This window comes from Macaca fascicularis, chromosome 1 (assembly GCF_037993035.2).
Source record: "Macaca fascicularis isolate 582-1 chromosome 1, T2T-MFA8v1.1".
NCBI lineage: Eukaryota > Metazoa > Chordata > Mammalia > Primates > Cercopithecidae > Macaca > Macaca fascicularis.
In genome coordinates this window covers 182,325,239-182,353,215 of record NC_088375.1, presented here as the reverse complement: position 1 = coordinate 182,353,215, position 27,977 = coordinate 182,325,239, and the positions used below count along the sequence as shown (strand labels likewise).

General features: G+C 45.1%; 1 protein-coding gene across 1 annotated transcript in view; it reads right to left on the bottom strand.

Annotated features, from left to right (window-relative positions):
• Nucleotides 1-27,977, bottom strand: part of ORC1 (origin recognition complex subunit 1) — a 32,880-nt gene that overhangs the window by 2,809 nt on the left and 2,094 nt on the right. Inside the window, exons 2-15 of the mRNA XM_005543370.4 lie at nucleotides 27,751-27,850; nucleotides 26,982-27,109; nucleotides 23,495-23,673; nucleotides 21,541-21,859; nucleotides 18,935-19,286; nucleotides 15,141-15,245; nucleotides 13,737-13,932; nucleotides 11,154-11,251; nucleotides 10,452-10,553; nucleotides 9,846-10,017; nucleotides 9,129-9,236; nucleotides 8,714-8,863; nucleotides 6,937-7,056; nucleotides 134-303 (exon numbers count right to left, since the gene is read on the bottom strand). Of these exons, the coding sequence (XP_005543427.3) occupies nucleotides 134-303; nucleotides 6,937-7,056; nucleotides 8,714-8,863; nucleotides 9,129-9,236; nucleotides 9,846-10,017; nucleotides 10,452-10,553; nucleotides 11,154-11,251; nucleotides 13,737-13,932; nucleotides 15,141-15,245; nucleotides 18,935-19,286; nucleotides 21,541-21,859; nucleotides 23,495-23,673; nucleotides 26,982-27,109; nucleotides 27,751-27,845 (2,294 nt within the window). The 5' untranslated portion in view covers nucleotides 27,846-27,850. The remainder of the gene's footprint in view (nucleotides 1-133; nucleotides 304-6,936; nucleotides 7,057-8,713; nucleotides 8,864-9,128; nucleotides 9,237-9,845; nucleotides 10,018-10,451; nucleotides 10,554-11,153; nucleotides 11,252-13,736; nucleotides 13,933-15,140; nucleotides 15,246-18,934; nucleotides 19,287-21,540; nucleotides 21,860-23,494; nucleotides 23,674-26,981; nucleotides 27,110-27,750; nucleotides 27,851-27,977) is intronic.

Sequence of the window (27,977 nt, the reverse complement as noted above, 5' to 3'; positions counted from 1 at the left end):
AAAAAAAAAAAAAAAAAAAGAAAAAGAAAAAGAACCATGTTATTAGTAAGTGCAGGTTGAATGAGTAAAAGCTTAGAAAGGGAAACATGTTTCTACAGCCTTCCAGGAAGGCTCAGGAAGTGGAGCATCTTACTTGATGGCCGTGATGTATGATGACGAAAACATCTCATCCACAGCTTCCATGGAGTGGGCTATGGTGACCAGGCCAGGGGAGTCAGGCTTCTGCTGGGAGAACTCACAGATCTCTGTGGCACGCCTGCAGATGTCCAGGCACCGTCGTGCATCTCCAGAGAGTGCTGCTACCTACAAGAGGGAATATTTTATTCCTGAGGCCACCTTAGCCCAGAAGAACCAACAGATTCTGTATTCAACTAAAAAGAAAAGGTAGTGCTGGCAATGGATGTAAGCATAAAGTTAAGTACTTAGCCCTGGCAGGGAACCTTGAGGAAGAACAGAAATGAATTGTTATATTGTACATGGGACTCTAATCCTCTAGTCCAAACCTCTGTCTTGGTTTTACAGTTAACTCCACAGTGGACAACGCAAAAATTATCAGTTTTACTATTCAGGAAATGAAGTCTAAAAATCAGAGACCCTTGGTTCAAGATCATTATTGAAGCATTTGCAGAGTTCTCACTCTTGCACAGAGACAGATGTGTGCCCCCAGAAGCAGCCAGCCAAAGCCAAGAGGCTGAGGTGCAGCCTATCTGGAGATAAAGCCATAGCCAGGCACCCCTTCAGCACGTGGTGAATTTGGGGTCGGATTGGTCAACGGCCAAGAGGCCCAGAATCAAGAATGGAGGAAAGGGCTGGGCGCGGTGGCTCACACCTGTAATCCCAGAACTTTGGGAGGCCAGGGTGGGCAGATCACCTGAGGTCAGGAGTTTGAGACCAGCCTGGCCAACATGGTGAAACCCCATCTCTACTAAAAACACAAAAATTAGCCAGGGCCGGGGGGGTGGTGAGTCACACCTGTAATCCCAGCACTTTGGGAGGCCCAGGCAGGTGGATCACTTGAGGTCAGGAGTTAAAGACCAGCCTGACAAACATGGTGAAACCCTATCTCTACTAAAAATACAAAAATTAGCCAGGCGTGGTGGTACACGCCTGTAATCCCAGCTACTGGGGAGGCTGAGGCAGGAGAATCGCTTGAACCTGGGAGGTGGTGGTTGCAGTGAGCCAAGATCACACCACTGCACTTCAGCCTGGGTGACAAAGCTAGAGTCCGTCTCAAAAAAAAAAAAAAAATCACTTTTCAAGTAACCCAAGACACAAACGTGACTACTAGCTTATATTTTTCCCTTCCTCTAATCCCCCACATTGAACTGGTAAGGGTGTCCTGTAGACCTTCCTGCTTCATCAGTTCTCCTCCCCTCCCATCACCACCTGTACAGCCTGGTGAAGAGGCACCTTCTGTGGTGAATCATGGATTCAAGAAGGACTGCAGGGGCCTCAGGACAAAGTGAAAGGGGAACTCCGGGGGGTAAGGAAACACCTAAACCAGTCTGACCCCGAGGGTATCAGTGACACTTGGTGACCCTATGCCTCCCTTCGGGCTGCTGCTCGAACAAAGGAGACACAAGAAAAAGCTAAGGCCCAGTCAACATGGAACCTAACAGGACATCCCGCATGCACCTAAAACTTGACCTCCACTTCAGCCTCAGTACAGGGTGAGTGAGACCCATCACACAGAAGGGATGGCAGGGAAAATGGCCTACCTGACCGTGGTGCTAGGTGGATGTGGGCACACACAAAAAACTTGGGTTTTATTTATTTATTTATTTATTTATTTATTTATTTATGACAGAGTTTCACTCGTTGCCAAGGCTGGAGCGCAATGGTGCGATCTCGGCTCACTGCAACCTCCACCTTCCGGGTTCAAGTGATTCTCCTGCCTCAGCCTCCCGAGTAGCTGGGATTACAGGCACCCACCACCACACCCGGCTAATTTTTTGTATTTTTAGTAGAGCTGGGGTTTCACCATGTTGGCCAGGCTGGTCTTGAACTCCTGACCTCAGCTGATCTGCCCGCCTTGGCCTCCCAAAATGCTGGGATTACAGGCGTGACCCACTGCGCTGAGCTGAGTTTTTGTTGTTTTTTTGTGTGTTTGTTTGAGAGAGGGTCTTTCTTTGTCACCCAGGCTGGAGTGCAGTGGCATGATCATGGCTCACTGCAGCCTCAACCTCCTGGGCTCAAGCAATCCTCCCACCTCAGCTTCCCAAGTAGCTGGGACTACAGGTACATGCCATCACATTGGGCTAATTTTTAAATTTTCTGTAGAGACAGGGTTTTAATATGTTGCCCAGGCTGGTGTCAAACTCCCCTGCTCAAGTGATCCCCTCACCTTGGCCTCCCAAAGTGCTGGGATTATAGGCATGAGGCACCCCACCCGGACACTCCCCTGAGGTTTTACAACCATAAGCCCTCGCTTGGATTTGGAGCCCATATTTATGTTGTCTTTCCTACAATTCTCAAGTGGAGAATTTTATTTTAAAAATGGTAACAATCGGTAGTGCCCCTAGATAATAGAAGCAAAAAAAAAAAAAAAAAAATTCTAAATGAATTCAACTTCAACCCAGGCCCCAATTAACTAACAAATAAAGTACGCTGAATCCCAAGCATATAGTAAAAATAAAATAAAAATCAAGACACAAAAATAAGAAAACCAAGCCACATATGCATGGGAACCAGGAGAATCAATGGTTATCAGAATCAGACCCCTAAAGACTTCAGATATCATAATTATAAGATATAGAATATAAAACGGATTTGCTTCATTACGTGTAAAGAAATAAGAGAGGGCTTTGAAACCATGGGCAAGAGATTTGAGGAAGAGCAGCATCCAAATCTGATGCCTTCTGAATCTTTGTTAAAAAAAAAACCGGGCCGGGGCCGGGGCCAGGAACAGTGGCTCACGCCTATAATGCCAGCACTTTGGGAGGCTGAAGCGGGCGGATCACGAGGTCAGGAGATAGAGACCATCCTGGCTAACATGGTGAAACCCCATCTCTACTAAAAATACAAAAAATTAGCTGGGTGTGATGGCACATGCCTGCAGTTCCAGCTACTTGGGAGACTGAGGCAGGAGAATTGCTTGAACCCAGAGGTGGAGGTTGCAGTGAGCTGAGATCGCATCACTGCACTCCAGCCTGGGCAACAGAGCAAGACTCTGTCTCAAACAAACACACACAACTCTGGCCAGGCGCAGTGGCTCACGCCTATAATCCTTTAACTTTGGGAGGCCAAGGCAGGCAGATCACTTGAGGTCAGGAGTTCAAGACCAGCCTGGCCAGCATGATGAAACCCCACCTCTACTAAAAATACAAAAATTAGCCGGGTGTGGTGGTGCCTGCCTGTAGTCCCAGCTACTCAGGAGGCTGAGGCAGGAGAATTGCTTGAACCTGGGAGGTGGAGGTTGCAGTGAGCAAAGATTGAGCTGCTGCACTCCAGCCTGGGCAACAGAGCAAGACTCTGTCTCAAAAAACAATGACAACAACCACCAACCACCCCAAAACTCTAAAAGGAAGGGAAGCAACAGAAGATTCAAAAATATAATTCTGCAAGTTAGTGCCAGGCACGGTGGCTCACACCTGTAATCCCAGCACTTGGGAGGCCGAGGAGGGCGGATCACAAGGTGAGGAGATCGAGACCATCCTAGCTAACACGGTGAAATGCCATCTCTATTAAAAATACAAAAAATTAGCCGGCATGTTGGTGGGCACCTGTAGTCCCAGCTACTCAGGAGGCTGAGGCAGGAGAATTCAGGCATGAACCTGGGAGGTAGAGGTTGCAGTGAGCCGAGATTGTGCCACTGCACTCTAGCCTGGGTGACAGAGTGAGACTCCATATCAACATAACAATAATAATAATAATAATAATAATAATTCTGCAAGTTAGAAAGACATGGAAGAGTAGCGGTTAGTGTAGTGGACTGCAGAAAGCCAAATCCTAAACCTATATTGACGAATCCAAGAAATCTAACTTACATTAAAAATCTTCAAAATGCTCAGGATTTAATGGTGCTGGAACTAGAGGTAAAGAGGGGGTTGTTGAGCTAAAATAGGGAATTTTTTTTTTGAGATGGAGTCTCGCTCTGTCTCCCAGGCTGGAGTGCAGTGGCACAATCTCAGCTCACTGCAACCTCGGCCTCCCAGGTTCAAGCAATTCTCCTGCCTCAGCCTCCCTCGTAGCTGGGACTACAGGCTCAAGCCGCCACGCCTGGCTAATTTTTTGTATTTTTAGTAGAGATGGAGTTTCACGGTGTTAGCCAGGATGGTCTTGATCTCCTGACCTCATGATCTGCCTGCCTTGGCCTCCCAAAGTGCTGGGATTACAGGGGTGAGCTGGCCAAAAGTAGGGAATATTAAGTTGTGGTTGAAAATTTAAAAAAGTTGAGGATGTTAAGAAACTAAATGTAAGATGCTTTAGATCAGGAAACAACAAAATATTGCTCACCATCTTTTTATAAATAAAGTTTTATTGGCTGTAATCCCAGCACTTTGGGAGGCCGAGGAGGGCGGATCACCTGAGGTCAGGAGTTCAAGACCAGCCTGGGCAATAAACATGGTAAAACCCTGTCTCTACTAAAAATACAAAATTAGCCAGGTGTGGTGGCGCATGACTATAATCCTAGCTACTTGGGAGGCTGAGGCAGCAGAATCGCCTGAACCCAGGAGGCAGAGGTTGCAGTGAGCTGAGATCGCACCATTACGCTCCAGCCTGAGTGACAAGAGTGAAACTCTGTCTCAAAAAAAAAAAAAAAAAAAAAGAAAAGTTTGCTGACCTTTGTCCTAGATCCTTCCTCTATTTCACACTGTTGGGTGAACATACGGCCAGTGAGGGAGGCTCTGTTAGAAAAGCTGGGGCCATGGCAATTTGTACTTTTCCCATCAAACTCTTTGCCCTAAAGTTTACTCTTCTTCTACCAAGGTAGGCAATAAGAAATTTGCCAGGCACAGTGGCTCACACCTGTAATCCCAGCACTTTGGGAGGCCGAGGTGGGTGGATCAGGAGGTCAAGAGATTGAGACCAGCCTGGCCAACATGGTGAAATCCTGTCTCTACTAAAAATACAAAAATTAGCTGGGCGTGGTGGCGTGTGCCTGTAGTCCCAGCTACTCAGGGGCTGAGGCAGGAGAATCGCTTGAACCCAGGAGGCGGAGGGTGTGGTGAGCCAAGATCGCGCCACTGCACTCCAGCCTGGTGACAGAGCGAGACTCTGTCTCAAAAAAAAAAAAAAAAAAAAAAAAAAGGAAATTTATTCTCAGGCAAAGTTTAAAGTCTCTGGTCCTAGGAATGCTAGGCATTATTGTAGAAGAGGTGTCCCTTACCAAAAATAGATGATGACTATATGCATGCCAAACTGGAAGACCTCTTCTGCACCTGGCACCAGCCCCTCATTCCCAGAACACTGCCCTCCCTCCAGACAGGACAGGGGAAGCATACTGAGAAATCTGACCATCTCCATGGGAAAGGAGAAAAGACAGTGATACAGACCCACTCAGATCATCCCACAGCAAAGCTTATAGTGAATAAGCCCCACTTACATGTTCAGAGCCAGCTGTTTAATCTCCACCCTTACACCTGAGAGGACAACCAAGACAACTTCGGAAAGTCTCTAACAATGCAAGATAGAGACCAAAATCAACCGACAGAAGCATCTTGGAGGAAAAAGGGAGAGGACAATCTCAATAAATAGGATAGCACTGGCCAGGTGCAGTGGCTTGCTCCTGTAATCCCAGCACTTTGGGAGGCCAAGGTGGGTGGATCACCTGAGGTCAGGAGTTCAAGACCAGTCTGGTCAACATGGCGAAATCCCATCTCTACTAAAAGAACAAAAATTAGCCAGGTGTGGTGGCACACACCTGTAATCCCAGATACTCGGGAGGCTGAGGAAAGAGAATTGCTGGAACCCAGAAGGCGGAGGTTGCAGTGAGCTGAGATCATGCCACTGAACTCTAGCCTGGGCAACAGAGGGAGACTGTTTCAAAAAAAAAAAAAAAAAAGGTTGGCATAAAAAAGGATCATTCGGAGAAAAGAAAAAGACTCTTAGACTATGCATAACAGCACAAGTGAAAAACTTTACCCATAAAATGCCTAGATGATAACTTTGAGGATCTCCCTCCTGGAAAGCAAAGCCTGGAGACAGGCACACAGTTGGCTCACCTCTGACCCCAGTCCCTAATCTAGTAGCCAGTTTTGAGCAGGAGTCACAGTCATGTGCTGCTGCTACAGCCACTCAGGGTGAACAGTGTGTCGGCAAGAGGAAACTAGAAATAAGTTTATAATTCTTTTATGTGCTGAAATACTTGTGGATGTATGGTTTTTCTTTCTTTCTTTCAGCTTGAGGCAGACTTTTAACCTACTTTGTTCCTCAGCAGCCAGGGAGACTGGTCTGTGGTGAACTCTCAGGGAGCATTCTCCTATTAGACTTAGAGGGGAGGGGCATCTAATAACTCGAATCTAGCCTGGAGAGTGTGCCTTGCTGGGCATGTTATAGACATGGTCTTGTTATATTTTCACAATGACCCTATGAGGTAAGTACTCCCATTCTTCTTCAGAGAAGAAAACTGAGGCTCAGGAAATTTTTAAGCAACTTTGCTATAACCTTCTGCATGCCCTCTTAAGCGTTAGAGCCAGAACTTGGACCAGGTTTGTCTACCTGACCATATTGTCCCTTGCATCATGCAAAACTGCTTGCTCCCTGGATCAATTCATATTAGCTTGCATATAAACCCACAATACTTATGGCCCTCTAATCAATCATAAAATAACAAGGCTAAGGAATTTCTCGGAATCTTGTCTCTCTTTTTTTATATGTTTATAGGACTTTCTAAATTTCTCTCCATCCTCAGAGCATCATACCAAGCATACAGGGCCTCATACCAAGCAGGTACTCAGAAAGATGTGCTGACTGATTTATGGGTGCAGGACTTACCTTCCTGGCTACCAGCTGGATGGCATCATCCTCAAAGGCCTTTAGCTGCCTGAGCCGGGACCTTAGGATCTGCTGTAGCTGGCTGTATGTGTAGGGCTGGAAGGACATCCTGGTAAGACCCTGGGGAGCCAAAACGACAGAGGAGTAAGTTCGTTGATTGCCCATTGATTATCCAGGTGGAAAGTCACCCTTGGGCCCCCAAACCCAATTCCCAGGTCCCATATAACAAATTACACATTTCATACCTAGACTACCACTGCCTTTACTGACGATGACCAGTGGTGTCCTGCAGGGCAGTAGTTCTCGAACGATATTTTCATTTCATTTAAGGACCTTTGATTCTTTTTTTCTTCTTTTCCTTTTTCTTTTGAGCCTGTTGCCCAGGCTGGAGTGCAGTGGCGTGATCTCGGCTCACTGCAAGCTCCACGTCCTGGGTTCATGCCATTCTCCTGTCTCAGCCTCCCAAGTAGCTGGGACTACAGGCACCCACCACCACACCCAGATATATTTTTTGTATTTTTAGTAGAGACAGGGTTTCACCATGTTAGCCAGGATGGTCTCGATCTCCTGACCTCGTGATCCACCTGCCTCGGCCTCCCAAAGTGCTGGGATTACAGGTGTGAGCGACTATGCCCGGCCTAAGCTGGGATTACAGGCATGAGCCACCGCGCCCAGTCTAAGGACCTTTGATTCTATCAGAATCATTTGGAAGTAGATAAAAGTTGAGGTGCTTTAACTGAAGTAGGTGAGAGAATCTTCAGATCTATGCTATACATTGTCACTGCACTTGGCTTCACTTACCAGGCTCTTCATGATTTCTTGTTGTGCTTCCTGCTGAACTGCAGGGCCCGTGAGGGCAGACATTGCATCTCCCTGGTTTATTGCACTATTCCAAGCACCTAACACTGCCTGGCAGGTTATAAGTGCTAAAACTTTTTTTTTTGAGACAGAGTTTCGCTCTTGTTGCCCAGGCTGGAGTACAGTGGCGTGATCTCGGCTCACTGCAACCTCCGCCTCCTGGGTTCAAGCGATTCTCCTGCCACAGCCTCCCAAGTAGCTGGGACTACAGGCATGTGCCACCACACCTGGCTAATTTTTGTATGTTTAGTAGAGATGGGGTTTCTCCATGTTGGTCAGGCTGGTCTCGAACTCCTGACCTCAGGTGATCCGCCAGCCTTGGCCTCCCAAAGTACTGGGATTATAGGCGTGAGCCACTGTGCCCAGCTTAAAACATTTGTTAAAATAATTAAACCTCCATGGCTTGGTGCAGTTTAAAAGTCCATGGGTAGCAGAACACCAAGATACAATGTTTGCAGAAAATCATGCAATGTTGATATATTCTAACATAGAAACTATAAGCATTGCAGAAATCACGTTTCTTAATGTACCATTTCAGTATTCATTTTTGCAGAACTTTTTTGGGGGGCGATGGAGTCTGGCTCTGTCGCCAGGCTGGAGTGCAGTGGCATGATCTCAACTCACTGCAACCTCTGCCTCTGGAGTTCAAGCAATTCTCCTGCCTCAGCTTCCTGAGTAAGTGGAACTACAGGCGTGCACCACCACACCTGGCTAATTTTTGTATTTTTAGTAGAGATGGGGTTTTGCCGTGTTGGCCAGGCTGGTCTTGAACTCCTGACCTCAAGTGGTCCCCCCACCTTGGCCTCCCAAAGTGCTGAGTTTACAGACGTGAGCCACCACACCTGGACCATTTTTGCAGAACTTCTTGGCCAAGCTTACAGATCTGCAATAACAGCATGGGAACTGCCCTAGAACCTACCAGTCGGCTGGACACCCGGTTCAGCATGATTCGCTCTGGCAGGTCCATTGTGTTGGCAATTGTCAGGACCACAAGCCGGGCCTCCTTATGAGTGGGCCAGTCAAAGAGATTGTACATTATGTCTTGTTTGTGAGTCCACAGAAGGTCGAGCTGCCAGGGAAAAGGAGAGAGATGCAGAGTCAATCACAGAGACTGAGCTGGGGCTTCAGAATGAAGACCTATAACCACTGCTTTAGCTGCATGTTTCCCAGATCATAGCACCAAAGCAGTCCATTGACACATGCCTCTCAGCACCAGAAAATGGCTCATAAGAATAGAGAAAGGAGCCAGGACTTTCCTCCTTTCCACCCAGCACTTGCTCCTGAAACGTAAGGACAGCCCCATTTCTTCTCTTGTCCTCCCATGGGCACCTCACCTCATCCACAAGCAGGACGGTGGTTTCCTGAGGAGACCCTCGGGTGCAGAATCGCTTTGCCAGCAGTTCTGCCGCGTGGTTAGCTGTTGCTTTTTGGCCTGTTAGCTTCTGCATTAGGAGAAACACAGTTGTGAGGAACTGTAAGGATCTTACTCCTCTGGGATTAAAGTTAAATCTGTAAATGGAGGGAGGCATTTAGCCTGAGAACTTCGGTATCCTATGTTCTGCCTCCCAATCTAGTCTTAACCTTAACCTGGAAGGACAAGAGAAGGCGCCAAAAGAGAAGATAAAGAAAGTGTGTGAGTTTGAAAAGCAAATGAGCCACGGGCTGGGCCAGAAGCCCCCTTAAAATCACTATTACATAATTCTATGACTGGATGCTACCTGCTCCAAAATAACAGCCCATGGATGAAACAGCAAGACTCAACCTCTGGCCTGCCATGGACCCCTTTTCCATGTCGCTACACTGCTGTGAGCTCACAGTTTTCACCATGTGGAAAAGTACTGGCTTCCTGGCTTGTAGTCATTATCCAGCTCCTAGACTTTGAAGTCCCTTAGGGTAAGAATTCTGCCTTCCCTGCCCTTGCTACCTCTACAGAAAGGACAATGCCTGGTATATCATGAACATGCAATACACACAAAATTAAGTAACTCTTTCCTTTTTCATGTGCCACGAAGAAACAGTATTTTCCAAAAAGCCTAAACAGCTCTGCTTACCTGCAAGATTTGTACATAGACTTGGTGGGGCTCCGTCAGCTTCATGCCATTGACCTCAATGTATTGAAAGGGAGGAACATCATTGGCTTGGGCTGCCTGCTGCAGGCAGCGCATCACCTCATGCACAGTAGCAGTCTTCCCTGTCCCAGGGACACCAGAGATGTACATGCACCTAGAGCAAGAGGGGAAAACCCGTGGGGTAGGTCTCAGCCAGCCACTACATGCTATAATCAGTTAGGAGCGTGGGAATGTATACTGAGGGAAGGACCAAGATCCTTGAAATGTGGAGGTGGGGGCAGTAGGGACCATCCTTGGAAGCTGGTCAGAGTAGGACCTGCTTATATAGAATCATTCATTCTACAAGTAATGCCATATGCAAACTGCCTACTCAAAGAAGGCCAGTTTCATTCTTTCTGAAAGGCAACATTTCTGTTCCTATAGGATTACTTTGGCAACAAATGTTTCAGAAGCTTTAGGCTTCAGCAAGGATTTGGTGTAGTCTGATGATACTGGAGAAAGCCTGTATGGCTGAACAGTAACACCCAAGGCATTCTACTAACAGGGGCCTTATTCCCCAAACTACCCTGCCTGCCTCACGTGACTCACCCTCCAGTACAGTCAAGGAGTTTGCTTTCCACAAAGTTGTAGATGTCTTGGAATTCCTGTTCCCGACAGGGAAGGGACTCGGGTACAGCAGAAACGTGTAGCCTACCATTGGTGGTAAATAGGAGAAAAGGAAGACTTTAGGAACATTCCCCAACCATCTACTCATTAATCAATGGAAAATGATTACAGTTTCTTGTCTATATTTCTACATGAAAACTCAATTTCAAATGCCAGAGAATCCCTTCATTTTCAAATCCCTCCATTTAGCCTCATAGTCCTTGGCCTCCATTTCTCCAACCAAATCACATGGGTGGACCTCATCCCATAGGAGATTCAGATTTTGCTTGATTTCTGACAGAATCCAGACTTATATGAAAGTCTCCATATGGTTCTAAAGGGCATCATAACAACGAGGCACTGTCCTGACTAATCATCTTCCATCCCTGCGGAAATGATGGCAGTAGACGGGAAGGTCAATCCTCCCAGGGCCTGTCCACACTGGCTTACCCAGATGCTGCTTGAGAGGTTTCTTTTTCCTAAATACACACACTCACTTTACCTAGATAGGTAAAAGTGTAGACACATAGGGTATCTACCTTTATTTGGTAGACCAGTGACTGCTAATCACTCCCATTTCATGTGAATGAAAGCAGAGGCCACATGGTTCCTGCCTCCCTGAAAGGGAATCAAGAGCAGCAGTACCTCAGTCGGGCTTCCTCCAGCACACTGGCTGGCTCCTGGGCAGCCAGGCTTCGACTACGGATCTGAGGAGTGGCACAACGTGGCGTTTTAGGCTTGAGCTGTATTCAAAACAGAGAACATATTTCACAAAGAAACAGCAAAACACCATCCAGGACACACCAGCTAATATGATTTGTGCTGATCTCATAACAGGAAGAGAAGTGGTGAGTTCCTCTTAGTTCCTTCCTGGATAGAGGACCACGACTCTTCCTCTCTCACACCTTACATTGCATAAACTTTGTTCATCGTCCCAACATGGTTTCTGTTTTCTAATGTACATATAGTATCAGGATTTGTAACATTGTCAGTCTGAGGAAAGACTTAAGTTTGGATGAAATACTATTGAAAAGTAAAATATTATCTTGAAAGACAAGAAATGTTTAAGAAACCCTAACTACTCTGCCCAAATACCGAAGAGAAGAGAAAGCATAAACTACGTTTGATTCATAAGATCTTTCTCTGGGCTTACTTGAAGATATGGTCAAGCATCAGCCCAGGACTTCCATGGCCCACAGTGCGGGACTTGGAGAAACCCTGGCAGATTTTTCCACTCCAAACCCCCAGATCACTGCTTAGTCTAGTCTAGCAGCCCTCTATCTTCTTCCTTGCTCATGGCTTGCTGGAGCAGGCCTGTTGCTGCTTCCCTCATCTTCATGGAATTTCTACAAAGCATTCTCTCCTATGCAGCATTTCACTCTACCCACCCTCTGTTTTCAGCCTGCTAGAGAAAGAACAATCTCTCCACTTCCTCCCGAGGCAGAACGCACTTAAACTCTATCTGTTTAAAAGGCTTTACAGGCTGGTGTGGTGATGCATGCCTGTAATCCCAGCACTTTGGAAGGCTGAGGCAGGAGGACTGCTTAAACTCAGGAGTTCGAGGCCAGCCTGGGCAACACAGAGGTGAAAGCCCCCTCTAAATTAGCTAGGCATGATGGCACTAGCTACTAGGGAGGCTGAGGTGGAAGGATTGCTCGAGCCTAGGAAGTTGAGGCTACAGTGAGCTGAGATTGCACCACTGCACTCCAGCCTGGGCAAGAGACAGAGCAAGACCCTGTCTCAAAAAAAAAAAAAAAAAAAAGTCTACATTTATTGATTTTGGAAAAAACTGAAAAGAACTGACAAGGCCTTGCTGAGAAGGTATCAAGAAACCTGATGGGCTTCTGCCTTTTATTATGCTGAAGGTACCCTATGCCTTATAGCCCTACTTTTGGGTTGGGGCGAGGAGGCACAATCAAACCAGAGGCCTGTTAGGAACCAGGACACACAGCAGGAGGAAGAGTGGTGGGCGGGTGAGCATTACCACCTGAGCTCTGCCTTCTGCTAGAGCAGCAGAGGCATTCAATTCTCATAGGAGTGTGAACCCTATTGCGAACTGCGTGTGCAAGGGATCTAGGTTGCACACTCCTTATGAGAATCTAATGCCTGGAGATCTGGGGTAGAACAATTTCATCCTGAAACCATCCCCCAAGTCCCTGCCATCTGTAGAAAATGTGTCTTCCACGAAGGGGGTCCCTGGTGCCAAAAGGGCTGGGGACTACTGATCTACTGGATTCCTTTCCCTGGAGACTTTTCTTTTTTCTTGAGATAGTCTCACTCTGACGCCCAGGCTAGAGTGCTATGGTGCCATCTCAGCTCACTGAAACCTCCGCCTCCCAGGTTCAAGTGATTCTCCCGCCTCAGCCTCCAGAGTAGCTGGGATTACAGGCGCCTGCCACCATTAGCCCGGCTAATTTTTGTATTTTTAGCACAGACAGGGTTTCACCATTGTTGGCCAGGCTGGTCTTGAACTCCTGACCTCAAGTGATCTGTCCACTTCGGCCTCCCAAAGTGCTGGGATTACAGGCATGAGCCACCATGCCTAGCCGAGATTTTTCTTTGATTTCAACCCAAGCCAAATCACATCTTCATGTGGAGAAATGGACATCAGCTTTAGAAAGTCTTCTAATTAAGATTTCCCAATTGCGTTCCAAAGAATAAGATGCTCTCTCAATTTAACTTTAATTCAAACATTTCTCAAGCACACTCAAACATCAGAAGATCCTGATGTGAATACCTTTTCGGTGTTCTGCTAAAGTTCCACAGGAAGCAGAAAAGATGTCCATTGATCTCCTCCTTCCATCTTGCTGTGACACGATTTGTTACCAATATGTAAGTAGCACTCCTGGTTTCTCAGGTGTGTCAAGTGGGACAACAAAACTAACACCACGGCTCTGTGGCCGTACATGCGATACCCACTCTGCCAGTGCTCCGTGGGAGATGCAAAGAGGAGTGGGTCTTGTACTTCCCTCAGGAAGTTCAGCTCTTGGCCGTCTGATTCTATACCGTAAAAGGGACTTAACTCAAAAATCACTCTCTACTAGATTCATTTTCAGTCCTAGTGTTCACTTAGGTCCCTTTCTCCATGAATATTCCACAAGGAATAGCATTGAATATAACAGACCTGTCCTCAGATTCCAGCTGTTACTAATCTGTGACCTCAGCATTTGTAACTTTTAAACTAAGAGAGGGATGCTTCGATGGGAAGTAAACCTAGGAGAACCTTACACTTTTCTTTGGCCTCTTCGTGGGGGTATATAAGGATGACTTCAAGGAAGATCGCAGGTTCCTGGACACAGTTCTGGGTGTTCTCCTTGGAACAGGTGGTGTGGAAGCCTCTTCTTCGTCACTGCTAGATTCTGAAATCTCTGCTGCTGGCAGAATCTCTTTCTCTTCTTGGTCACTTTTACTATGACCTAGAAACCTAAATGGTAGGGACATATTTTTTGCTACTCAGTGTTCAAGTCTAAATAAGAAGAACTCCATAACGTTAGTGTGGATTACAAGCATTGCAGGGTCCTTGTGACCAGACAACATGGGTGCTTGCTACTGAGACACTCTGTTAGGAGCATTATTTATATTATCTCATTAAACCCCTCAACAAATTTATGACATGTATATTATTATATTGTGTAGATGAGGAATTTCAGACTTAGAAAGGTAAATTTGCCTTCCCAAGGTTACACAGATAGTAAATGACAAAGCCCAGGTTCAAATTCAGATCTGTCAGAATCCAAGTTCATGCTCTTAGGCACCCCATCCCACCACCAGTCTTGCTGGACATGATGATTAGGGATGGGAGCCACCTAAGCCCAGGAAGTATTTCTTGCCCCTTCAAACTAAGACACTTATCTGAAACTTAACATAATTCCAGACATGCTAGGTAAAAGGTCAATTTTTTTTTTTTGTTTTGTTTTGTTTTGTTTTTTGAGACTGAGTCTGGCTCTGTCGCCCAGGCTGGAGTGCAGTGGCCGGATCTCAGCTCACTGCAAGCTCCGCCTCCCGGGTTTACGCCATTCTCCTGCCTCAGCCTCCGGAGTAGCTGGGACCACAGGCGCCCGCCACCTCGCCCGGCTAGTTTTTGTATTTTTTTTAGTAGAGACGGGGTTTCACCGTGTTAGCCAGAATGGGCTCGATCTCCTGACCTTGTGATCCGCCCGTCTCGGCCTCCCAAAGTGCTGGGATTACAGGCTTGAGCCATCGCGCCCGGCTTTTTTTTTTTTTTTTTGAGACAGAGTCTTGCTCTGTCGCCCGAGCCGGAGTGCAGTGGCCGGATCTCAGCTCACTGCAAGCTCCGCCTCCCACGTTTACGCCATTCTCCTGCCTCAGCCTCCTGAGTAGCTGGGACTACAGGACCCAGCCGCCTCGCCCGGCTAGTTTTTTTTGTATTTTTTTAGTAGAGACGGGCTTTCACCGTGTTAGCCAGGATGGTCTCGATCTCCTGACCTCGTGATCTGCCCGTCTCGGCCTCCCAAAGTGCTGGGATTACAGGCTTGAGCCACCGCGCCCGGCCTGGTAAAAGGTCAATTTCAATGGATTGGCAAATAAACAGTATAAGAGGCTTTAAGAGATAAGAGTATAGATATCAGAGATGGCAGCAATGTTTCTCTGCCTGCCAAGGAGTAGTCTTACCGAAGCTGCTGCCTAATCCGGTTCATAGACAAGACAGAACTCTTTCTGCGGATATGACGGGGTCTAGAGGTGGCTTCATTCTGAGCTTCTGTTTCTTTTGCATCCCTACAAGAAATCACAGCGAGGTCACAGGAAGCAGTTTTGGACACCAGAGTGTCCAAAAGGCACTAGAAGATAGTCAAGTGGCCTGATTGGCTCCCAGTCTTTTTATATATACTTTGAAAAGACCAAACTTTCTTTTTGCTAAAAAGTTGGCAAAACATTATAACTAAAAAGTTATAACTGAAGCTTGACTCAAACCCAGAGTTCAAAGTCTGCCTTAAGCTTATTTAAATCAGACTCACCACCTCCCCAACTAGAAACCAAAATATACTACTCCCAGGGAGAGGTGCTTGTCCTTTTTTGTTTCTGATGCATCTATGAATTTACTATCCACACAGGCTCAAGGTTAGCAGAAATGCAGCTGTATATTCAATATAAAGCATTTATTGAGCAACCTATTATGGAACAGGTGCTGAAGTTTCTAGGTAGCAAATACTACAAATTGTAACTTCTGGCTTGTTGCATTTTTATTTGTACAGCAAAGTTTGTTCTAAATGTCTTATCTTTTTGTACAGTTTGTATTTGAGAATAGTCTCCAGTTAAAAAATGAGTCCTAGCCAGAGCAATCAGACAAGACAAAGAAATAAAGGGCATCCGAATTAAAAAAGAGTATGTCAAACTGTTCATGTTCACCAATGATACGATCATATACCTAGAAAACCCTAAAGACTCATCCAAAAAGGTCCTAGATCTGATACATTGCTGAAAGAAATCAGAGATGACACAAACAAATGGAAACACATCCCATGCTCATGGATGGGTAGAATCAATATTGTGAAATGACCACACTGCAAAAGCAATCTACAGATTCAACATATTCAATGCAATTCCAATCAAAATACTATCATCATTCTTCACAGAACTAAAAAAAAATACTAAAATTCATATGGACCAAAAAAGAAAGCCCTCATAGACAAAGCAATACTAAGCAAAAAGAAAAATGTGGAGGCATCACATTACCTGACTTCAAACTATAACTTCAAGGATATAGTTACCAAAACAAAATGGTACTGGTATAAAAATAGGCACATAGACCAATGGAACAGAACAGAGAACCCAGAAATAAAGCCAAATATAGCCAACTGATCTTCGACAAAGCAAGCAAAAACATAAAGTGGGAAAAGGACACCCTATTCAACAAATGGTGCTGGAATAATTGGCAAGCCACATGTAGAAGAATGAAACTGGGGCCAGCCGTGGTGGCTCATGCCTGTAATCCCAGCACTTTGGGAGGTCGAGGTGAGTGGATCACCTGAGGTCAGGAGTTTGAGAGATTAGTCTCTACTGAAAATACAAAAAATTAGCTGGGAGGTGGCAGATGCCTATAATCCCAGCTACTTGGGAGGCTGAGGCAGGAGAATTGCTTGAACCCGCAAGGTTGCAGTAATCCAAGATCGTGCCATTGCACTCCAGCCTGGACAACAAGAGCGCAACTCTGTCTCCAAAAAAAGAAAAAAAAAAAAAGAAGAATGAAACTGGATCCTCATCTCTCATCTTATACAAAAATCAACTAAAGATGGATCAGAGACTTAAATCTAAAACCTGAAACCATAAAAAATCTAGAAGATAATGGGTAGGCGTGGTGGTTCACGCCTGTAATCTCAGTACTTTGGGAGGCTGAGGCAGGTGGGTCACAAGGTCAGGAGTTCAAGACCAGTCTGGCCAATATGGTGAAACCCCGTCTCTACCAAAAATACAAAAATTAGCCAGGTGTGGTGGCACGCGCCAGTAGTCCCAGCTACTTGGGAGGCTGAAGCAGAAGAATTGCTTGAACCTGGGAAGCAGAGGTTGCAGTGAGCTGAGATCATGCCACTGCACTCCAGCCTGGGCGTCAGAGTGAGACTCCGTCTCAAAAAAAAAAAAAAAAAAAATCTAGAAAAAAGAAATTCTAACATTGGAAAAAGTCTTCTAGACATTGTTAGGCAAAGAATTAATGACTTAGAAAGCAAAAGCAAATGCAACAAAAACAACAATAAATAAATGGGACCTAATGATACTAAAAAGCTTCTGCACAGCAAAAGAAATAATCAGCAGACTATAAACAGACAATCCACAGAGTGGGAGAAAATATTTGCGAACTATGCATCCAACAAAGGACTAATATCCAGAATCTACAAGGAACTCAAACAAATCAGCAAAAAAAAAACAAATAATCCCATCAAAAAGTGGGCAAAAAGCCAGGTGCGGTGGCTCACACCTGTAATCCCAGCACTCTGGGAGGCTGAGGTGAGTTGATCACTTGAGGTAGGAGTTTGAGACTAGCCTGGCCAACATGGTGAAATCCCGCCTCTACTAAAATACAAAAATTAGTCGGGCGTGGTGGCAAGTGCCTGTAGTCCCAGCTACCCAGGAGGTTGAGGCAGGAGAATTGCTAGAACTCAGGAGGCGGAGGTTGTAGTGAGCCAAGTTTGCACCACTGTACTGTAGCTTGGGCAAGACTACAGTACAGATCAAGACTCCCTCTCAAAAAAAACAAAAGGGAAAAAAAGTAGGCAAAGGACATGAATAGACAATTCTCAAAAGAAGGTACAGAAACAGCCAGCAAACATATGAAAAAAATATTCAACAGCACTAATGATCAGGGAAATGCAAATTAAAACCACAATGAAATACCACCTTATTCCTGTTAGAATGGCCATAATTTAAAAAGCAAAAAATAATAGATGTTAGTGTGGATGCAGTGAAAAAGGAACACTTCTACACTGCTGGTGGGAATGTACAGTTGTACAACCACTATAGAAAACACTGTGGAGATTCCTTAAAGAACTAAAAGTAGATCCACCATTTGATTCAGCAATCCCACTTCTGGGTATCTACCCAAAGGAAAAGAAGTCATTATATTAAAAAAAGACAAATGCACACGCATGTTTATAGCAGCACAATTTGCAATGGCAAAAATATGGAACCAGCCTAAATGCCCATCAACCAACGAGTGGATGAAGAAAATGTGGTATATATTTATCATGGAATACTATTCAGCCATAAAACAATGAAATAATGGCATTTCCAGCAACTTGGATGGAGTTGAGACCATTATTCTAAGTGAAGTAACTTGGGAATGGAAAATCAAATATCACATATCCTCACTTATAAGTGGGAGCTAAGCTATGAGGATGCATAGGCATAAGAATGATATAAGGGACTTTGGGGACTCCAGGGGAAGGGTGGAAGAGGGGTGAGAAATAAAAGACTACATATCGGGTACAATGTACACTGGTCAGGTGACAAGTGCAACAAAACCTCAGAAATCACCACTTAAAAACTTACCCATGTAACCAAAAACCACCTGTTCCCCAAAAACTATTGAAATAAAATTAAACAACAATGAAAAACTGCCTTCAAAAATGACTGTTAAAATGTGGCAAAAAGCCACAGGAACTAATGAAATCCCAAACTGGATAGCAATGCAGGTTTGGGAAGTTGTCTTCTATAGCAATGATCCCCAAATAACGGCTCGGGTATATTGGAATCATCTGAATAGCATTTCCAAATATAGATTCCTAGGACCAGTGCTTGGAGTCTGACTCACCAGGTGTGGGAAGAGGCCTAGAAATCTGTATTTTAAGAAAGCTCCCCAATAATTCTGTGACATAGGTTTTTCAACTACTGTTCTAACTTTTTTGACTATGACCCACACACTTCACATGATGTGAAGGATTTCAGTTTGCTCTGTGGGTAATGTCCCTGGTCACCTCTTTTTGATGTTTTCTGGTTTCAGAATCACAGATGGCATCACTGAAGATTTCTGTCCCCCTCTGATAGGGGTAAGTATTCTCTCCTCTTTAATGTCTATGGTTTTCGAAGCTGGAATTCGGGTTCTCAGGATTATGCAACGTTTGGGTGAAGCCTCATCATCCTCAGTATAACAGAGTCCAGTCTCTCTGGTTTTCTCTGGGGCTTTCAGAGCTGGAGACAAGGTCTGAAGTTTATCAGGCTGAGATCTCTTAGAAGGTGAGGTGATCTCCGAGAAGGCCACTTTCCGTTTCATTCTTCCTGGAGAATCCAAGGAGGCACGTGAAGTCTGCTGGGACATCTGAGGGTTACCTAAGCCCAAGATAAATCACCACAGACAATGTGTAAGTTTTTAACCTAACAACATACAAACCCGCAATCTCATTACAGCCAAATTCTGCCACCGAGTTATACGTAAAACATGAATTAGCTATATTTTTAATCATTCCAGGCTTTCTTTCTCCAGCCCGGGTAGCTCTAATAATTTTTCATCTCTCACCTAAATTTTAGGAGTGATTTTCCTAGTTAGAACCATAAGTCAACTTTTAAGTCAGCTTTTGCAGATAAACGGGATAAGTCTTCTCTCATCTCTACCAGGTTTCCCTGAAATAACCTATCAGAACAGTGGGTCTCAATTGGGGTAACATCACACGCCTTCAATCCTAACTCAATGACATTTGAAGAAATTTATACTAGAGATGCTATCAAGTAACAATGATTACTTGATAGCACAATAACCCAGATTGTATCTGCCACTGGAGAGAAGTGGGGTTCCTGGGAACAATCCACTGGGTTCTGTGAATACACAAAACTGTGTGGAATTGCTCCTCCCTCACGAGGACCACAGCACCAAGGACCCCAGCTGCCCATTTGCAGATACCAACTGTGCAGTTAAAAAGGCAGGCATGTGATGGGGGCTAAGGTTAAACAAAAGTTGAATGAGGCTCAACCCTGGTTCCAATACACAAAACACTCTAGTCTAACGGATGATATACAAGACTGCCTATTATATTATATAAAGTGAAATAAGTGTCCAGAAGCACATGAGTGCTCATAAAGATGGCTTTTGAGATATATCTTGAAAGAAAGGTAAAATTTCAACAGAGTTGAAAGATGAAGAAGAGAGGACATAAGGAAAAAAAAAAGAAAAACCCCCCCATTTCTTTTTTTTTCTTTTTTCTTTTTCTTGAGACAGAATCTCGCTCTGTCGCCCAGGCTGGAGCGCAATAGTGTGATCTCAGCTCACTGCAACCTGTGCCTCCCGGGTTCAAGCAATTCTCCTGCTCAGCCTCCCGAGTAGCTGGGATTACAGGCACATGCTGCCACACCCGCCTAATTTTTTGCATTTTTAGTAGAGACGGGGTTTCACCATGTTGGCCAGGCTGGTCTTGAATGCCTGACCTCAGTCGATCCACCTGCCTCGGCCTCCAAAAGTGTTGGGATTACAGGCATGAGCCACCGGCCCCAGTCAGCCCCTTCATTTCTGAAGGTGATATTACAGATTAGTTAATATTTTTGCAGCATTTTCTGTTTTGTACTTTACATTTAGTTCCTAAAACACATAGTGTACTATAGAGCTATCAAGAATACAAGTAACTTATACTTGAAGAACTTGACACCTACACAAAAAATTCAAAAAGGATGAATGACTATATATAACAAGTGAGGATGAGCTCTCAGAAAGGCTGTGGAGTGAGTTTCAGATACATTGTAAGGGGAAAAAGCAAGTTGGAAAAGAATATATCCAGTATGCTACCCTATTGGTAAGAAAATGAAAAATAAAAATATATGCGTGTCTGTACATAGGTATACATATATGCATACACATCCGCTGATTCTTCCAAAAGGAAACATACGAAAGATAAACCAGAAAGTAAAACAATTAATTAACATGTAGAAAGTGGGGTAAGCAGGGTGGGAAGGTAAGGAAAGGAGTAGTGCTTTTCTAGGTAGATTTAAGTAGTTTTGACTCGAATGATATTAATGTTTCACATATTTAAAAAATTAAATAAAAAATGGGTGAAGTCTTAAAATGAAACACAAACTCTGATAGCTGGGCATGGTGGCTCATGCCTGTAATCCCAGCACTTTGGGAGGCCAAGGCGGGTGGATCACTTGAGCCCAGGAGTTTGAGACCAGCCTGGGCAACACGGCAAGACGCTCTTGCTACAAAAAATTAAAATAAAATTAGCCAGGCATAGTGGTATGCACTTGTAGTCCCACCTACTTGGCAGACTGAGGTAGGAGGATCATTTGAGCCCAGGAGGTCAAGCCTACAATAAGTCATGATTGTGCCATTGCATTCCAACCTGGGTGACACAGCAAGACTCTGTCTCAAAAAACAAAAACAAAAACACCCAGAAAATAGAGCCAAGTGCAGTGACCTACCCTTGTAGTCCCCGCTACTGGGGAGGCTGAGGCAAGAGGATTGCTTGAGCTTGATCACTTGAGTTCCAGGCTATAGTGCACTATGATCACTAACTCAATACTGTCCCATAAATGAACATTTTTATCACATAATCCTTTAGCCCCAGTATTGCCCACTGTGATCCCTTCCACAACTTACTGCCAAGCTCCAGCCTCTTCCTGGCTCTTGGGGTAAGAGGACGGGTAGGAGTTTGGCGAGATTTGGAGGCAGAGTGCCTTGATTCAATCCTTTTGGCCACATGTTCTGCTGGGGTCCAAGAAGGGCTTTCTGCACTCTCACTCTTTGCTCCCACGGGCTTCTGGCACTTGGCTGCACTCTCTTGTGGTTTATTCAACTCCGCAAATAGTTCTGAGGACAGTGGCCTGAACTTCTTCTCATTCCAGGAGAGTTTCACAAAGAGAGTCTTCTCATTTTTCAGATTCGTCGGTACCACATCCTTTGGGGCTAAAGGTATCACCTGAATTCAGAAGTACAGGTAAGCAGGAAGAGATGAGCCCCAAGACAGCCAAGGAGTATGCCATCAGAGCTACAATTAAAAACATTTAAGTCCACATCTGTACCTAAAATGTTACCTTTCCAATCTAAAGAGGCACAGACATGGCATAACATATTGCTAGAAAAACACATAAGAATAATGAGTATTGGCCGGGCGCGGTGGCTCAAGCCTGTAATCCCAGCACTTTGGGAGGCCGAGACGGGCGGATCACGAGGTCAGGAGATCGAGACAATCCTGGCTAACACCGTGAAACCCCGTCTCTACTAAAAATACAAAAAACTAGCCGGGCGAGGTGGCGGGCGCCTGTAGTCCCAGCTACTCCGGAGGCTGAGGCAGGAGAATGGCCTAAACCCGGGAGGCGGAGCTTGCAGTGAGCTGAGATCCGGCCACTGCACTCCAGCCCGGGCTACAGAGCAAGACTCCGTCTCAAAAAAAAAAAAAAAAGAATAATGAGTATTTACTGAGTATTTACTCATTTAATCATTAATGGCTTTAAAGACATCAATGAAATATATAAATTATTCCTTTCATTTTAAAACATGTTTATTGTTCACCTCTCAATTCCTATTATTATCAACCTAGTTCAAATACGCATCATCTCCCTCCTGGGTTATTTTCACAGATTCCTCCTAGCTGATATTCTTATACCCTATCATTGCTTTCTTTTCCAGTCCATTCTGTTCACCTATGCCAAGTTTCCCCACCAACTTATCTAAACATGCTCTCCTGCTCAACAGCCAATAATGACTCCCACTGTTGCAAGACCAAATTACTTAAACTACTTTTTCAATGCCTTCTAAGATCTGGCCTCGTTTTACCTGCAGAGTGTGCAATACTGCTTGAAGTGGTCTTGTCACAGTCCTGCTATTCCCACCACTGTGCTCCTGCCCAGATGCCCCAAGCCCTGTGCCTCTCTGTGTATACTCATCCTGCTGCCTCAACTTCTGCCTCTGCCTCACACTCCTTTAGCTTTCTTTCCTTCACTCATTTAACTCAAAGATAAATTACAATAATCACGCCAGACGAGAGTCTCTGCCCTAACGCTCAATGAACCACAGAATCAGCATACAACCACACCTCACGCCACAACCTAATCCCATGTTGGGGAGCCTGAAGTCACTTCAGGAAAATCTCATAACCAGTGACTTACTTCAGCGTGCAAACCAGTCGCTCATTAGCACCTGATTTATTATGAAATCTTGTCATACAAATTTGTCTGTAGCAACCAGCACTCTTTGTACTGATTTATTCAAGGTGCAGTCCTCGTTTAAGCCAGCATATTCAGCCTCACAATGCTCTACGCATGCCACAGTCATAGCTAAATATAACATCCACCTGACATACATCTGCTAATTCCTGCTCATCCCTCAGGTCACAACCCAAATGTCACTTCTTGCAGGAGGCTCCTAACACATGATATGTGCTCTCAATAAATATTTGTTGAGATGAAATAGACAGGCAAGCACAGAAGATGACAGAAAATAATATATTCCCCATGGGGTAAATTAGAGCCGGTAATATTTCTGGGGTCATGCAGTTCAGGAGGCAGACAGAAATAAGCTTCAAGGTAGAACCAAGGATTGTGACATCACCTACCCGAACAAGGCCAATGATGGTCTCCGCATTAATGTTGTTGTCACAGGCCGGGTAATCATACCAGAATATTTCCTGTGCACCAGGCTTCCGGCCCAACAAATGCCGTTTACAGGCAGGGACTTCACAGAATCGGACAAACCACTGTACTCGAGCACGTTTCTTATGAGGAGGATCAGAATCTAGAAGGAATTCGGTGGAAAGGGAAAGGTTAAGACAACTCAAGGACACTTTACTGGGCAATTCCTATGTGCCAGACACCATGCTTAGCCCTTGATGTGTGTAGTTTTGTTTCGTTTTTTCAGACAGTCTCTGTCACCCAGGCTAGAGTGCAGTGGCCCCATCTTGGCTCACTGCAACCTCCGCCTCCGGGGTTCAAGCGATTCTGCTGCCCCAGCCTCCTGAGTAGCTGGGATTATAGGCCCCTGCCATCCTACCTGGCTAATTTTTATATTTTTAGTAGAGACGAGGTTTCATCATGTTGGCCAGGATGGTCTCAAACTCATGACTTCATGTGATCTGCCTACCTTGGCCTCCCAAAGTGCTGAAATCACAGGCATAAGCCACCATGTCTGGCCAACATTTTTCTATTTATTTTTTTGAGACGGAATCTTGTTCTGCCCCCCAGGCTGGAGTGCAGTGGCGTGATCTTGGCTCACTGCAACCTCTGCCTCCCTAGTTCAGGAGATTCTCCTGGCTCAACCTCCCAAGTAGCTGGGACCACAGGCCCCTGCCACCACGCCTAGCTAATTTTTATATTTTTAGTAGAGATGGGGTTTCACCATGTTGGCCAGGCTGGTCTCAAACCCTTGACCTCAAGTGATCCGCCCGCCTTGGCCTTTCAAAGTGCTGGGATTACAGGAATGATCCACAGTGCCTGGCCCAACATGTGTTACCTTTTTTTTTTTTTGAGACAGAGTCTTACTCTTACTCTGTCAGCTAGACTGGAGTGCAGTGGCTTGATCTTGGCTCACTGCAAGCTCTGCCTCCCAGGTTCACGCCATTATCCTGCCTCAGCCTCCCAAGTAGCTGGGATTACAGGCACCCGCCACCACGCCCGGCTAATTTTTTTTTGCGTTTTTAGTAGAGATGGGGTTTCACCGTGTTAGCCAGGACGGTCTCAATCTCCTGACCTTGTGATCTGCCTGCCTCGGCCTCCCAAAGTGCTGGGATTACAGGCGTTAGCCACCACACCCGGCCGATCTTTAATCCTTCTAATAACCCTACAAGGTAGGTACTACAGCTATCCCCCTTTTCAGGCAAAGAAATCAAGTGACGAGGACCTTAAAGGAGTTTGTCAAAGGTCACATGACCAACTGCAGCAATCTAATTCCAGCCCACACACCCGCTCTTCTGGGGTTGCTCCATTTCCTAATGGTGCTATCGCCAGCAAAGGAATGACAAAAAGGCCTCTGAGAGGAGCTACTCTAAACACAGGCAATGAACAAATAAAAATCAGTGACTATAAAGACAGAATCAAACAGTAGCAAAACAAAAATCCTACAAAAAGTTGGTCAGGTGTGGCGGCTCACGCCTGTAATCCCAGCACTTTGGGAAGCAGATCGTGAGGTCAGGAGCTCGAGACCATCCTGGCTAACACGGTGAAACCCTGTCTCTACTAAAAATACAAAAAATTAGCTGGGCGTGGTGGCGGGTGCCTGTAGTCCCAGCTACTTGGGAGGCTGAGGCAGGAGAATGGCTTGAATCCAGGAGGCGGAGCTTGCAGTGAGCCGAGATGGTGCCACTGCACTCCAGCCTGGGCGGCAAGAGCAAGACTGTCTCAAAAAAAAAAAAAAAATTAGCTGGGCGTGGTGGCAGGTGCCTGTCATCCCAGCTACTCGGGAGGCTGAGGCAGGAGAATTGTTTGAACCCAGGAGGTTGAGGTTGCATGAGCTGAGATCGCGCCACTGCACTCCAGTCTGGGCGACAGAGCATGATTCTGTCACACACACACACACACACACACACACAAAAGAATTACAGCATCAACCACTGAGATGACTTCTGGCAAACGCATGCTTGCAATCTTCAGCTTTATTATTACCGCATACGATTTGCATCACTCCACACCAGCAATAGCTCCAACTGAAAGAACACTCACTACTGCCATCATCATCATCTCTTCTCTTGTTAGCTTTCTTCAGAGAAAGACTAAAGCCATCCAATGGAGCACCAAGAGAGGATTCTAGAATCTATACACCGAAAACCGTGATTCTGATGTGCTGCCTCTATTAGACATTAGTTTGATGAGGTTTTTCTCCATACTTCAAAGTATGTCAAAGAGAAAGTATGTCAAAGATCCCCCTTATCTATGTGCAGTACTCTCCCCTTATCTGCTGAGGGTATGCGCCAAGACCAGTAGATGTTTGAACCTGCAGATACTGCCACTAACCCTGATATGCTATGCTTTTTCCTATACATACATACTGTACAGCACGGATACACTGGACAAAGGGATGACTCACATTCCAAGTGGGACAGCGTGAGATTTCACCACATTACTCACAATGGCACACAATTTAAAGCTTATGACTTATTTCTGGAATCTTCCATTTACCATTTTTGGACTACGGTTGTCATCAGGTAACTGAAATCGCAGAAACTGAAACCATGGATAAGGGGGACTATAGTAATGTAAAACATCTTTATCCACTCAGTTTATCAGTTCCTTCTCTTGAGCATACAGACTACCATAGGATTACCTAATGACCATGCCATTCTTCTGTCTCTTGAATGAGGCAGTTTTGGATAGTTTCAAATTGCTGTCTTCCTAACCCTCCTTGTGGAGCCGTGCCCAGCTCCCACATTTCTGTGCTCTCCTCTTGTTTTGCAGAGGGTTAGAAGGTCAGCAAATCAGCTAAGGCTTTCAATGTGGGCTTGTAGGCTCTGGATGATGCCACCTTCCATTTTGCTCCTCCAGCCTAGGGGCAGTAGTGGCTTCCTGCACTTACTCATCTCTGGGAAATGTCACCTTTTCTTCTAGCCTTTCCAACACTAACACACAAGTTCCTCTGGGTAAAACACCTTAAGCGTTTCTGTTCTCCCTGACTGAAGCCCCAACTGCTACACCTTCGAAATCCAACTTACCTCTTCATTTATAACGAAGTAGCACTTGCAAAATGTATTACCAACCTTCATGTCAAAATTAAAGGACACATCTCTATCATAGTGCAAATTAACTGTTTTTTCCTTCTCTTCCTCCCAAATTCATCCATTCTCTCCAGCCCCCCCAATTCTGCCTTAATAGCCATTCTTATCTCCCCAAATAATGAAAAAGTTAAATTACTGAGCCTTCCAGTTCCATTTTACTCAATACTGCTTTGGTGAGTAAAGTAGTTTTCTAGATGGAAGAAGATGCAGCTAGTTCTTACGTGATCCCACCTCAGTCTAATGTGCCCTGCACACTGCTGTGAACAAAAGAGTCGACAATCTCCCCACCTCTCAATCATTCATGACAAGGAACGGTTTATTATTCCAGTCCCAAACTCACCATCTTCGAACAATTCAAGCAATTTAGCAACATACGGGTTTTCATCATCGTCCCCTTCAATCAACACAAACTGTCCAATCTGGATGTGAATCTCGGTGGAACAACCTTCTGTTTTCACACACATTTCTCTAGAAGTAACAGAGAAGCACATTAGGAAATAACTTAAAGTGGGTCAAGCTCTTCAGATCCCCTGGGCACAAAGAAGAGGGCTCTCCAATCCCCTGATATCTTTCTGCTGACCAACTCTCCTACTGGGAAACCAATTCGCCCAGTTATATTTCAGAATAGGCAAAGTGGGTTGAATGAATTGTTTTAGCTGAGTAATGAATCCAAAGGTCTTATTATGAACCCTAATTCCTCTCAGTTATTGACAAACAACAACAAATGCTTCCCACAACAAATGTTTCCCAAGGCTGTCAAGCTGCTCAGTAACAATGTCAAATTGTCAGGGATCTCCAGGGCTGGGAAAGACACAGTAAAAACATCTATCATCTCGTTATCATCAAAAGTTATACAGAACTCACCTTAAATAGACATGACATTATCATACATATAAAATTTTATGAGCCTACCATAATTTTGCCTCATCACTAACTGCTATATTTATCCCATCACCTTCTTGCATCAAACAAAACCCCTCCTTACAATCAGTTCTAATCTCCTGTTCATTCATTGTCAATCTGTAGTAATTAGAACAGGCTAGATACAAGTTGACTGTTTAGCCTGAGAAGCTGTATTTCCAGGACAACCAAAGGATCCCATCACTCACCTATAGGTTTGGTAGTGCAGTTTTCGATCCAACAATGGCCTGCCAACCCATGAATAAGTTTTTCTGGTCTTCAGTCTTGTGGGGTAGTGTGCCATGGCTCCTGTGGAAGAATCCAAACTCTGAGTTACTACGATAAATATTTGGTATTTATCTGATGGATTCTAAGACATAGTCCCTGCCTTCAAATGAGTTCAGACTTATTTTCTGCCCCTGCTACACTCCCATAT